Raw genomic sequence first — 13,264 nt, forward strand, 5'->3', positions numbered from 1 at the left:
ATCCTCTACAGCTCCATCCTCTACAGCTCCATCCTCTACAGCTCTGGTCTCTACAGCTCCATCCCCTACAGCTCCATCCCCTACAGCTTCATCCTCTACAGCTCCATCCTCTACAGCTCCATCCTCTACAGCTCCATCCTCTACAGCTCTGGTCTCTACAGCTCCATCCTCTACAGCTCTGGTCTCTACAGCTCCATCCCCTACAGCTCCATCCCCTACAGCTTCATCCTCTACAGCTCCATCCTCTACAGCTCCATCCTCTACAGCTCCATCCCCTACAGCTCCATCCTCTACAGCTCTGGTCTCTACAGCTCCATCCCCTACAGCTCCATCCTCTACAGCTCTGGTCTCTACAGCTCCATCCTCTACAGCTCCATTCTCTACAGCTCCATCCTCTACAGCTCCATCCTCTACAGCTCTGGTCTCTACAGCTCCATCCCCTACAGCTCCATCCCCTACAGCTTCATCCTCTACAGCTCCATCCTCTACAGCTCCATCCCCTACAGCTTCATCCTCTACAGCTCCATCCTCTACAGCTCTGGTCTCTACAGCTCCATCCCCTACAGATTCATCCTCTACAGCTCCATCCTCTACAGCTCCATCCTCTACAGCTCTGGTCTCTATAGCTCCATCCCCTACAACTCCATCCTCTACAGCTCCATCCTCTACAGCTCCATCCTCTACAGCTCCATCCTCTACAGCTCTGGTCTCTACAGCTCCATCCCCTACAGCTCCATCCCCTACAGCTTCATCCTCTACAGCTCCATCCTCTACAGCTCCATCCTCTACAGCTCCATCCTCTACAGCTCTGGTCTCTACAGCTCCATCCTCTACAGCTCTGGTCTCTACAGCTCCATCCCCTACAGCTCCATCCCCTACAGCTTCATCCTCTACAGCTCCATCCTCTACAGCTCCATCCTCTACAGCTCCATCCCCTACAGCTCCATCCTCTACAGCTCTGGTCTCTACAGCTCCATCCCCTACAGCTCCATCCTCTACAGCTCTGGTCTCTACAGCTCCATCCTCTACAGCTCCATTCTCTACAGCTCCATCCTCTACAGCTCCATCCTCTACAGCTCTGGTCTCTACTGCTCCATCCCCTACAGCTCCATCCCCTACAGCTCTGGTCTCTACAGCTCCATCCTCTACAGCTCTGGTCTCTACAGCTCCATCCCCTACAGCTCCATCCTCTACAGCTCTGGTCTCTACAGCTCCATCCCCTACAGCTCCATCCTCTACAACTCCATCCTCTACAGCTCCATCCTCTACAGCTCTGGTCTCTACAGCTCCATCCCCTACAGCTCTGGTCTCTACAGCTCCATCCACTACAGCTCCATCCCCTACAGCTCCATCCTCTACAACTCCACCCTCTACAGCTCTGGTCTCTACAGCTCCATCCTCTACAGCTCTGGTCTCTACAGCTCCATCCACTACAGCTCCATCCTCTACAGCTCCATCCTCTACAGCTCCATCCTCTACAGCTCCATCCTCTACAGCTCTGGTCTCTACAGCTCCATCCTCTACAGCTCCATCCTCTACAGCTCCATCCTCTACAGCTCTGGTCTCTACAACTCCATACTCTACAGCTCCATCCTCTACAACTCTGGTCTCTACAGCTCCATCCACTACAGCTCTGGTCTCTACAGCACCATCCTCTACAGCTCCATCCTCTACAGCTCTGGTCTCTACAGCTCCATCCTCTACAGCTCTGGTCTCTACAGCTCCACCCTCTACAACTCCATCCTCTACAGCTCCATCCTCTGCAGTTCCTTCCGCTACAGCTCCATCCTCTACAACTCCATCCTCTACAGCTCCATCCTCTGCAGTTCCTTCCGCTACAGCTCCATCCTCTACAACTCCATCCTCTACAACTCCATCCTCTGCAGTTCCTTCCGCTACAGCTCCATCCTCTACAACTCCATCCTCTACAACTCCACCCTCTACAACTCCATCCTCTACAACTCCACCCTCTACAACTCCATCCTCTACAACTCCATCCTCTACAACTCCACCCTCTACAACTCCATCCTCTACAACTCCACCCTCTACAACTCCACCCTCTACAACTCCATCCTCTACAACTCCACCCTCTACAACTCCACCCTCTACAACTCCATCCTCTACAACTCCATCCTCTACAACTCCATCCTCTACAACTCCACCCTCTACAACTCCACCCTCTACAGCTCCATCCTCTACAACTCCATCCTCTACAGCTCCATCCTCTACAGCTTTGGCCTCTATGTGTGTTTAGTACAGTTCAAAACCAAGCAAATACTTACCATATTATGGTCTGGTCTGGTGTCTAGACCTCTTTAATAGTGTGTGTGTGTGTGTGTGTTCGTGTGTGTGTGTGTGTGTGTGTGTGTGTGTGTGTGTGTGTGTGTGTGTGTGTGTTTATGCTCTCTGATGTAACAGTGTGATCTGTCCAGGCTGGGCACAGTGAGCCCACAGGCCTTTGTTGGCATAGACAGGGATTTACTAGGCTGGTACTTTACCGGCTCACAGACATGGGATCAAATACCATTTACAATCCCCTCAGACCTGGGTTCAGATACTATTTAAAATCCCCTCAGACCTGGGTTCAGATACTATTTACAATCCCCTCAGACCTGGGTTCAGATACTATTTACAATCCCCTCAGACCTGGGTTCAGATACTATTTACAATCCCCTCAGACCTGGGTTCAGATACTATTTAAAATCCCCTCAGACCTGGGTTCAGATACTATTTAAAATCCCCTCAGACCTGGGTTCAAATACTATTTAAAATCCCCTCAGACCTGGGTTCAGATACTATTTAAAATCCCCTCAGACCTGGGTTCAGGTACTATTTAAAATCCTTCAAATACTTTCAGCGTTTGCTCTCGTCTGCCTGGAGTGCCAGGTGGGTTGCTAGGGTTGTCAATTCTCTATTGGTTCCTTTGCACCAGACAAGCTCTATCAAACACAGCTAAATTATTTCAAATTATTTCAAATAGTAGTTAAACCCAGGTTAGGGTCACGCTCGCCCCAGCCCCTCGCCAACCTCCCTTAGATTTACAAAAGGGATAAAAAACGTGTTGTTTTAATGCTGAATTACTCCTGGGTTGTGTCTGAAATAGTACCCTATTCCCTATGTAGTGCACTACTTTGAACCAGAGCCCATGGGGAATAGTACCCTATTCCCTATGTAGTGCACTACTTTGAACCAGAGCCCATGGGGAATAGTACCCTATTCCCTATGTAGTGCACTACTTTGAACCAGGGCCCGTGGGGAGTAGGGAGCCTTTAGGGACAGAGCCCTGCTCCTCTCCCCTGCTACAGCCACTACAGCCTGAACAACAGTGTTCTGAGCACTAGACAGACAGACAGACAGACAGACAGACAGACAGACAGACAGACAGACAGACAGACAGACAGACAGACAGACAGACTAAAACAAGCTGGGTCTCTGTTACCATGGTGATGAGTTAAAATGGCTGCTAATGACTGTTTTGTTCAAAAAGATCTAAAGAACCCACCAAACCACTAAATGATGGAAATACTGTCCTTTAGATAAATAGGTTAGAGTGTGTGTGTGTGCGTGCGAGTGTGTGTGGCAGAAGGACTGTTGAGTGTTTAACCCTGGAGTCAAACTGGGATGAATTGCTGTAACAATCAGAGATCACAGTCTGGCTTCACACACTTCACCTCACCATGCCTGCTTTCTTCCAGAGACACTTACAGGAGCCATTAGGGTTGTAAGTTGCTCAAGGGCACGTCAACAGATTCACTTAATCAGCTCTGTGATTCAAACCAGCAACCTTTCGGTTACTGACCCAACACTCTGAACCGCTAGGCTAACCGCTAGGCTAACCGCTAGGCTAACCGCTAGGCTAACCGCTAGGCTAGCTGCCACCAGCCAGGGTTCATAGTTCAATACAGATCAAAACAAAGATAATTCATATTATGGTCTGGTCTGGCGTGCGCCGAATACAACAGGTGTAGGTAGACCTTACAGTGAAATGTTTACCTTTTTAATAATGTGTGTGTGTGTGTGTGTGTGTGTGTGTGTGTGTTTGTGTGTGTGTGTGTGTGTGTGTGTGTCAGGGTGCTGTGGACATGCCAGCTTGGTTGGGACATATCAACACACACACACACACACACACACACACAGTCCCTTTCACCAGAAGTAGCAGGCTTGTAAAATGTGAGCTCCTCACCTCACCACCTCACTCTCTCATCTCTTTTTTAAAATGTTACCATTATTTTACCAGGTAAGTTGACTGAGAACACGTTCTCATTTACAGCAACGACCTGGGGAATAGTTACAGGGGAGAGGAGGGGGATGAATGAGCCAATAGTAAACTGGGGACGATTAGGTGACCATGATGGTATGAGGGCCAGATTGGGAATTTAGCCAGGACACCAGGGTTAACACCCCATCCGAAAGACGGCACCCTACACAGGGCAGTGTCCCCAATCACTGCCCTGTGGCATTGGGATATTTTTAAGATGAGAGGAAAGAGTGCCTCCTACTGGCCCTCCAACACCACTTCCAGCAGCATCTAGTCTCCCAACCAGGGACCGACCAGGACCAACCCTGCTCAGCTTCAGAAGCAAGCCAGCAGGATCTAGTCTCCCATCCAGGGACCGACCAGGACCAACCCTGCTCAGCTTCAGAAGCAAGCCAGCAGTGGTAATGTTACAAACATGAGGCTAGCAACACATGATGTAAAACCCATTTATTCATTAGGCCATTTATGAAGTGTTTGTTAGTGGGTTGCTATGCTGTAAATGTGGTCAAACAGGGATTTAAATTATAATAATCTTCTCTAATCCTGCTCTCTCATAGGGCACTGCTGTTGACCAGGGACCAATAGGGTACTGCTGTTGACCAGGGACCAATAGGGCACTGCTGTTGACCAGGGACCAATAGGGCACTGCTGTTGACCAGGAACTATGATGTCACACTTTGCCCAGACACAGACCAGGAGGGCAGGAGAACACACTGGTTGTATCATTAATGGAACCTTATACACTGCTGTTTACCAGGGACTATAGGGCACTGCTGTTGACCAGGGACTATAGGGCACTGCTGTTGACCAGGGACCATAGGGCACTGCTGTTGACCAGGGACCATAGGGCACTGCTGTTGACCAGGGACTATAGGGCACTGCTGTTGACCAGGGACCATAGGGCACTGCTGTTGACCAGGGACTATAGGGCACTGCTGTTGACCAGGGACTATAGGGCACTGCTGTTGACCAGGGACTATAGGGCACTGCTGTTTTAGGTCAAAATTGAAAAAAAGGGGCTAATCCTTCAGAGACAATTGAAACATGGATTGTGTATGTGTGCCATTCAGAGGGGTGTGGTAGAGGGGTGTGGTGCCAGGCGCACCGGTTTGTGTCAAGAAATGCAAAGCCGCTGGGTTTTTTCACACTCAACAGTTTCCTGTGTGTATCAAGATTGGCAACCACCCAAAGGACATCCAGCCAACTTGACACAACTGTGGGAAGCATTGGAGCCAACATGGGACCAGCATCCCTGTGGAATGCTTTCGACAGCTGTTTAGAAGCCTCTTGGACCTAGACTTGGCGCTCCGGTACTGCTTGCCGTGCGATAGCAGTGAGAACAGTCTATGACTTGGGTGGCTGGAGTCTTGGACAATTTGTAGGCCTTCCTCTGACACCGCCTGGTATAGAGGTCCTGGATGGCAGGAAGCTTGGCCCCAGTGATGTACTGGACCGTATGCAGTACCCTATGTAGTGCCTTGCGGTCGGATGCCGAGCAGTTTCCATACCAGGCGGTGATAAAACCTCGATGGTGCCCTCTTCACATCTGTCTTGGTGTGTTTGGACCATGTTAGTTTGTTGGTGATGTGGACACCAAGGAACTTGAAGCTCTCAACCTGCTCCACTACAGCCCTGTCGATGAGAGTGGGGGCGTGCTCAGTCCTCTTTTTCCTGTAGTCCACAATAAACTATTTTGTCTTGCTCTCTGTCTGTAGTCTTGTATAGTTACAGTCTGTCTGTAGTCTTGTATAGTTAGTCTGTCTAGAGTCTTGTATAGTTAGTCTGTCTGGAGTCTTGTATAGTTACAGTCTGTCTGGAGTCTTGTATAGTTAGTCTGTCTGTAGTCTTGTATAGTTACAGTCTGTCTGGAGTCGTGTATAGTTAGTCTGTCTGTAGTCTTGTATAGTTACAGTCTGTCTGGAGTCGTGTATAGTTATAGTCTGTCTGTAGTCTTGTATAGTTACAGTCTGTCTGGAGTCTTGTTTAGTTAGTCTGTCTGGAGTCTTGTATAGTTAGTCTGTCTGGAGTTGTGTATAGTTAGTCTGTCTGGAGTCTTGTATAGTTAGTCTGTCTGGAGTTGTGTATAGTTAGTCTGTCTGGAGTCTTGTATAGTTACAATCTGTCTGGAGTCTTGTATAGTTACAGTCTGTCTGTAGTCTTGTATAGTTACAGTCTGTCTGGAGTCTTGTATAGTTAGTCTGTCTGTAGTCGTGTATAGTTACAGTCTGTCTGGAGTCGTGTATAGTTAGTCTGTCTGTAGTCTTGTATAGTTAGTCTGTCTGTAGTCGTGTATAGTTACAGTCTGTCTGCAGTCGTGTATAGTTAGTCTGTCTGTAGTCTTGTATAGTTAGTCTGTCTGGAGTCGTGTATAGTTACAGTCTGTCTGTAGTCTTGTATAGTTACAGTCTGTCTGGAGTCTTGTATAGTTACAGTCTGTCTGTAGTCTTGTATAGTTAGTCTGTCTGGAGTCTTGTATAGTTAGTCTGTCTGGAGTCGTGTATAGTTACAGTCTGTTTGGAGTCGTGTAGAGTTAGTCTGTCTGGAGTCGTGTATAGCGTAACCAGGGGTTTTGGCCAGCCAGACTAGTAGGCTTCAGTTTACTAGCATGAGTAACATGTGGTTCGGGTCCAACATTTGTGCCATCTGATTCTTGAAAAGTAATGTCACTGGCCTGGCGGGCTAGTCTGGCACATTTTCTACTATCCCGGTTCTACTATTCCGGTTCTTCTATCCCGAATCTACAATCCCGGTTCTATAATCCCGGTCCTACTATCCCGTATATACTATCCCCAATCTACTATCCCGGTTCTACTATCCCCATTCTACTATCCCGGTTCTACTAGCCCGGTTCTACTATCACCATTCAACTATCCCAATTCTACTATCCCAATTCTACTATCCCGGTTCTACTAGCCCGGTTCTACTATCCCAGTTCTACTATCCCGGTTCTACTATCCCCATTCTACTATCCCAATTCTACTATCCCAATTCTACTATCCCCATTCTACTATCCCGGTTCTACTATCCCGGTTCTACTATCCCCATTCTACTATCCCCATTCTACTATTCCGGTTCTACTATCCCGGTTCTACTATCCCGGTTCTACTATCCCAATTCTACTATCCCAATTCTACTATCCCCATTCTACTATCCCGGTTCTACTATCCCGGTTCTACTATCCCGGTTCTACTATCACCATTCAACTATCCCAATTCTACTATCCCGGTTCTACTATCCCGGTTCTGCTAGCCCGGTTCTACTATCCGGGTTCTACTATCCTGATTCTACTATCCCCATTCTACTATCCCCGTTCTACTTTCCCCGTTCCACTATCCCGGTTCTACTATCCCGGTTCTACTATCCCGGTTCTGCTAGCCTGGTTCTACTATCCCAGTTCTACTATCCCGGTCATGAAAAGTACTCGCCTTTGGCTAGCATGCTAGTAAGGCTATCCATCTGGAGCGTAGCATGCTAGTAAGGCTATCCATCTGGAGCGTAGCATGCTAGTAAGGCTATCCATCTGGAGCGTAGCATGCTAGTAAGGCTATCCATCTGGAGCGTAGCATGCTAGTAAGGCTATCCATCTGGAGCGTAGCATGCTAGTAAGGCTATCCATCTGGAGCGTAATATAACCAGGTAAAGACCTCGACAAGTAAAATCACAATCATGAAACCAAACGTAGCATTTACAAACTGTTTATTTAAATAATACATTACATTACACGCAGAAATAATCAACAACAACAACAACAAAAACGTTTTGGATTACTTTAAAGGTTTTGTTACGATATATTAGACAGCTCATGTAGTGTCATCATGTTATAAACTAAATATTAAAAACACTAAATAGTCAAGTTTTTTTTTAAAGATAAATGTACTTGTTGTTTAATACTACTTAATTATGTCATCTAAAATAAAAACGACTAGATAAATACTCAACGAAAAAGTGGTTCGCAACAAAAAAAAATGTATTTAATCTGAATGTAAAAAATAAACGGATTACATCATATTTATCTGGGAAACTTTAAAGATTTGAATAGGATTTACACCGGAGATCAAGTCAGGGGGTAGAGATTACAGTTTCAACTGAAGACAGTAGAGATTCTTCTATATATTAATACATTTATAGTTGAGGTTTGTATTTCTTATTGCTTTCTTTGGCTTTCTTTCTTTCAGGAAGAGTGTTGCTGGTATGGTGATATAGTGTTGCTGGTATGGTGATATAGTGTTGCTGGTATGGTGACATAGTGTTGCTGGGCTGGTATGGTGACATAGTGTTGCTGGTATTGTGACATAGTGTTGCTGGTATGGTGACATAGTGTTGCTGGTATTGTGACATAGTGTTGCTGGTATGGTGACATAGTGTTGCTGGTATGGTGATATAGTGTTGCTGGTATGGTGACATAGTGTTGCTGGTATGGTGACATAGTGTTGCTGGTATGGTGACATAGTGTTGATGGTATTGTGACATAGTGTTGCTGGTATGGTGACATAGTGTTGCTGGTATGGTGATATAGTGTTGCTGGTATGGTGACATAGTGTTGCTGGTATGGTGACATAGTGTTGCTGGTATGGTGATATAGTGTTGCTGGTATGGTGATATAGTGTTGCTGGTATGGTGATATAGTGTTGCTGGTATGGTGACATAGTGTTGCTGGTATGATGATATAGTGTTGCTGGGCGGGTATGGTGACATAGTGTTGCTGGGCTGGTATGGTGACATAGTGTTGCTGGTATGATGATATAGTGTTGCTGGGCTGGTATGGTGACATAGTGTTGCTGGGCTGGTATGGTGACATAGTGTTGCTGGTATGGTGATATAGTGTTGCTGGTATGGTGACATAGTGTTGCTGGTATGGTGATATAGTGTTGCTGGGCTGGTATGGTGATATAGTGTTGCTGGTATGGTGACATAGTGTTGCTGGTATGGTGACATAGTGTTGCTGGTATGGTGATATAGTGTTTGTTGCTGGGCGGGTATGGTGATATAGTGTTGCTGGTATGGTGATATAGTGTTGCTGGTATGGTGACATAGTGTTGCTGGTATGGTGATATAGTGTTGCTGGTTTGGTGACAAAGTGTTGCTGGTATGGTGATATAGTGTTGCTGGTATGGTGACATAGTGTTGCTGGTATGGTGACATAGTGTTGCTGGTATGGTGACATAGGCTGTCAGGGTTACGGTGACTGAGCCATTGTGAAGCATTGGTGACTGTACTGACAACAGCCACCAGAATCCCTCCACAGACTAAAGACTTCAGAGATATCTGAAAGAAGGCTAGTTGCGTTGTAGGACGACCGAGTGAAAGAATTACACAGGAGAACAGCGACAAAAAAACACACCAAAACAACACGACCAATGGATTCCTACTCTCTTATCTAAGAACCTAACATGGGTTCTTCGGCTGTCCCCATAGGAGAACCCTTTGAAGAACCCTTGTTGTTGGTTCTAGGTAGATGCCTTTTGGTTCCGAGCAGAGACGTTTTGGGTTTCATGTAGAAATGTGTGTGTGTGTGTGTGTGTGTGTGTGTCTGTAGGAGCAGCTGACCATGTAGATTGGTCTAGGATAGGTATGTAGTGGGAGGGGATGAGGGGATAGGTAGCTAGAAGGTGGGAGGGGATGAGGATAGCTAGGTAGTGGGAGGGGATGAGGGTAGGTAGGTAGTGGGAGGGGATGAGGATAGGTAGGCAGTGGGAGGGGATGAGGGTAGGTAGGTAGTGGGAGGGGATGAGGATAGGTAGGTAGTGGGAGGGGATGAGGATAGGTAGGTAGTGGGAGGGGATGAGGATAGCTAGGCAGTGGGAGGGGATAGGTAGGTAGTGGGAAGGGATGAGGATAGGTAGGTAGTCAGAGGGGATGAGGATAGGTATGTAGTCGGAGGGGATGAGGATAGGTAGGTTGTCGGAGGGGATGACGATAGCTAGGCAGTGGGAGGGGATGAGGATAGGTAGGCAGTGGGAGGGGATGAGGATAGGTAGGTAGTGGGAGGGGATGAGGATAGGTAGGTAGTGGGAGGGGATGAGGATAGCTAGGTAGTGGGAGGGGATGAGGATAGCTAGGCAGTGGGAGGGGATGAGGATAGGTAGGTAGTGGGAGGGGATGAGGATAGGTAGGTAGTGGGAGGGGATGAGGATAGCTAGGTAGTGGGAGGGGATGAGGATAGCTAGGTAGTGGGAGGGGATGAGGATAGGTAGGTAGTGGGAGGGGATGAGGATAGGTAGGTAGTGGGAAGGGATGAGGATAGGTAGGTAGTGGGAGGGGATGAGGATAGGTAGGTAGTGGGAGGGGATGAGGATAGCTAGGTAGTGGGAGGAGATGAGGATAGGTAGGTAGTGGGAGGGGATGAGGATAGGTAGGTAGTCGGAGGGGATGAGGATAGCTAGGTAGTGGGAGGGGATGAGGATAGGTAGGCAGTGGGAGGGGATGAGGATAGCTAGTCAGTGAGAGGGGATGAGGATAGCTAGGTAGTGGGAGGGCATGAGGATAGGTAGGTAGTCGGAGGGGATGAGGATAGGTAGGTAGTGGGAGGGGATGAGGATAGGTAGGTGTGGTAATAATGGTGTATAACATCACGTATGGGTATCAGTAGTCTACCACAGAGGAGAGGAGGTGCTGGGTGACTGGTCTGCAGACCTGGGTTCAAACTACTTTAAATAGTTAAACATGCTTAATATATTGTTGATTGAGTTTGTCTGGCTTAACAGACCAGTAGCACAGTCCTAAAACCGCAAAATCCACCCATCAAACCCCTCTCATCAAACCCCCCCATCAAACCCCGCCCATCAAACCCCGCCCATCAAACCCCTCTCATCAAACCCCCCCATCAAACCCCGCCCATCAAACCCCCCTCATCAAACCCCGCCCACCAGGCCGCACCCATCAGGCCCCGCCCATCAGACCCCACCCATCAAACCCAACCCATCAAACCCCTCCCACCAGGCCGCACCCATCAGGCGCCGCCAACCGGACTAGAGCAGATGCTGAAAGTATCTGAAAGATGTTGAATAGTGCTTGAACCCAGGTGTGGTTGTCTGGACCCGGCTCTTATACCACGTAATTGGTCTCTGCTGGGATGTCGGCATCGGGGGCGTCTTTCACCTCCTTGGCAGAGGAGGAGTGCTGCTGAGGCTTGTGTTTAGGGCCTGATGAGAGACGATGGGTGTTAGAGGCACCTCCTCTGTATCCTGAGACAGAGACAGAGACAGAGAGAGACAGAGAGAGCGAGACAGAGAGAGAGAGAGAGAGAGAGAGAGAGAGAGAGAGAAAAGGAGGGAGGGAGGGAAAGAGGGGGGTGAGTAGAGAGAATGGGAGGGAGAGAAAGTGGAGAGAGGAGAGAGAGAGGAAGGTGGAAGGTAGAGGCCCTGAGGGGAGCATCACTCACCACTAGTCATGTTTTCCTATTGTTTCTAGTGTTTATAAGCCTCTGTTCTGATCTGGAACCAAATCAACGAGACTAATGACCGCTAATGACCTAACACCAAACAAACACCAAGAAGTAAGTAGCCTTTGTGTGTGTGTGTGTGTGTGTGTGTGTGTGTGTGTGTGTGTGACCGTGATCTGATATGTTGCAGATGTGTTTATTTTTATTTAACCTTTTATTTAACCTTTTATTTAACCTTTTATTTAACCTTTTATTTAACTAGGCAAGTCAGTTAAGAATTCTTATTTAATAATGACGGCCTACATCGGGCCAAACCCGATCGAGCGCAGCCCTATGGGACTCCCAATCATGGCCGGTTGTGTTACAGCCTGGATTCGAACCAGGGTGTCTGTAGTGACACCTCTAGCACTGAGACGCAGTGCCTTTAGACCACAGCGCCACTCGGGAGCCCAAACATCTGGCCTGGTGTTTTCCTCAGAGGCTCAACGAACAGCAGAGAAACTAACAACTCAAAGTGTGGAGTGGAGTTGAGCTTCTCAGAGCCCGAGCCTCTTCTTCATTCATGCTGAGCTTCTCAGAGCCCGAGCCTCTTCTTCATTCATGCTGAGCTTCTCAGAGCCCAAGCCTCTTCTTCATTCATGCTGAGCTTCTCAGAGCCCAAGCCTCTTCTTCATTCATGCTGAGCTTCTCAGAGCCCAAGCCTCTTCTTCATTCATGCTGAGCTTCTCAGAGCCCGAGCCTCTTCTTCATTCATGCTGAGCTTCTCAGAGCCCAAGCCTCTTCTTCATTCATGCTGAGCTTCTCAGAGCCCGAGCCTCTTCTTCATTCATGCTGAGCTTCTCAGAGCCCGAGCCTCTTCTTCATTCATGCTGAGCTTCTCAGAGCCCAAGCCTCTTCTTCATTCATGCTGAGCTGCTCAGAGCCCAAGCCTCTTCTTCATTCATGCTGAGCTTCTCAGAGCCCGAGCCTCTTCTTCATTCATGCTGAGCTGCTCAGAGCCCAAGCCTCTTCTTCATTCATGCTGAGCTTCTCAGAGCCCGAGCCTCTTCTTCATTCATGCTGAGCTTCTCAGAGCCCAAGCCTCTTCTTCATTCATGCTGAGCTTCTCAGAGCCCAAGCCTCTTCTTCATTCATGCTGAGCTTCTCAGAGCCCAAGCCTCTTCTTCATTCATGCTGAGCTGCTCAGAGCCCAAGCCTCTTCTTCATTCATGCTGAGCTTCTCAGAGCCCAAGCCTCTTCTTCATTCATGCTGAGCTGCTCAGAGCCCGAGCCTCTTCTTCATTCATGCTGAGCTTCTCAGAGCCCGAGCCTCTTCTTCATTCATGCTGAGCTTCTCAGAGCCCGAGCCTCTTCTTCATTCATGCTGAGCTGCTCAGAGCCCAAGCCTGTTCTTCATTCATGCTGAGCTTCTCAGAGCCCAAGCCTCTTCTTCATTCATGCTGAGCTTCTCAGAGCCCAAGCCTCTTCTTCATTCATGCTGAGCTTCTCAGAGCCCAAGCCTCTTCTTCATTCATGCTGAGCTGCTCAGAGCCCGAGCCTCTTCTTCATTCATGCTGAGCTTCTCAGAGCCCGAGCCTCTTCTTCATTCATGCTGAGCTTCTCAGAGCCCAAGCCTCTTCTTCATT

General features: G+C 48.1%; 1 protein-coding gene across 1 annotated transcript in view; it reads right to left on the minus strand.

The window, feature by feature from the left end:
• Positions 1-11,137: 11,137 nt before the first annotated feature.
• LOC110511232 (wnt inhibitory factor 1) overlaps positions 11,138-13,264 on the minus strand; it is a 65,205-nt gene continuing 63,078 nt past the window's right edge. The window contains exon 10 of the mRNA XM_036956678.1: positions 11,138-11,442. Within this exon, the coding sequence (XP_036812573.1) occupies positions 11,303-11,442 (140 nt within the window). The 3' untranslated portion in view covers positions 11,138-11,302. The remainder of the gene's footprint in view (positions 11,443-13,264) is intronic.

This window comes from Oncorhynchus mykiss, chromosome 21, assembly GCF_013265735.2.
Source record: "Oncorhynchus mykiss isolate Arlee chromosome 21, USDA_OmykA_1.1, whole genome shotgun sequence".
NCBI lineage: Eukaryota > Metazoa > Chordata > Actinopteri > Salmoniformes > Salmonidae > Oncorhynchus > Oncorhynchus mykiss.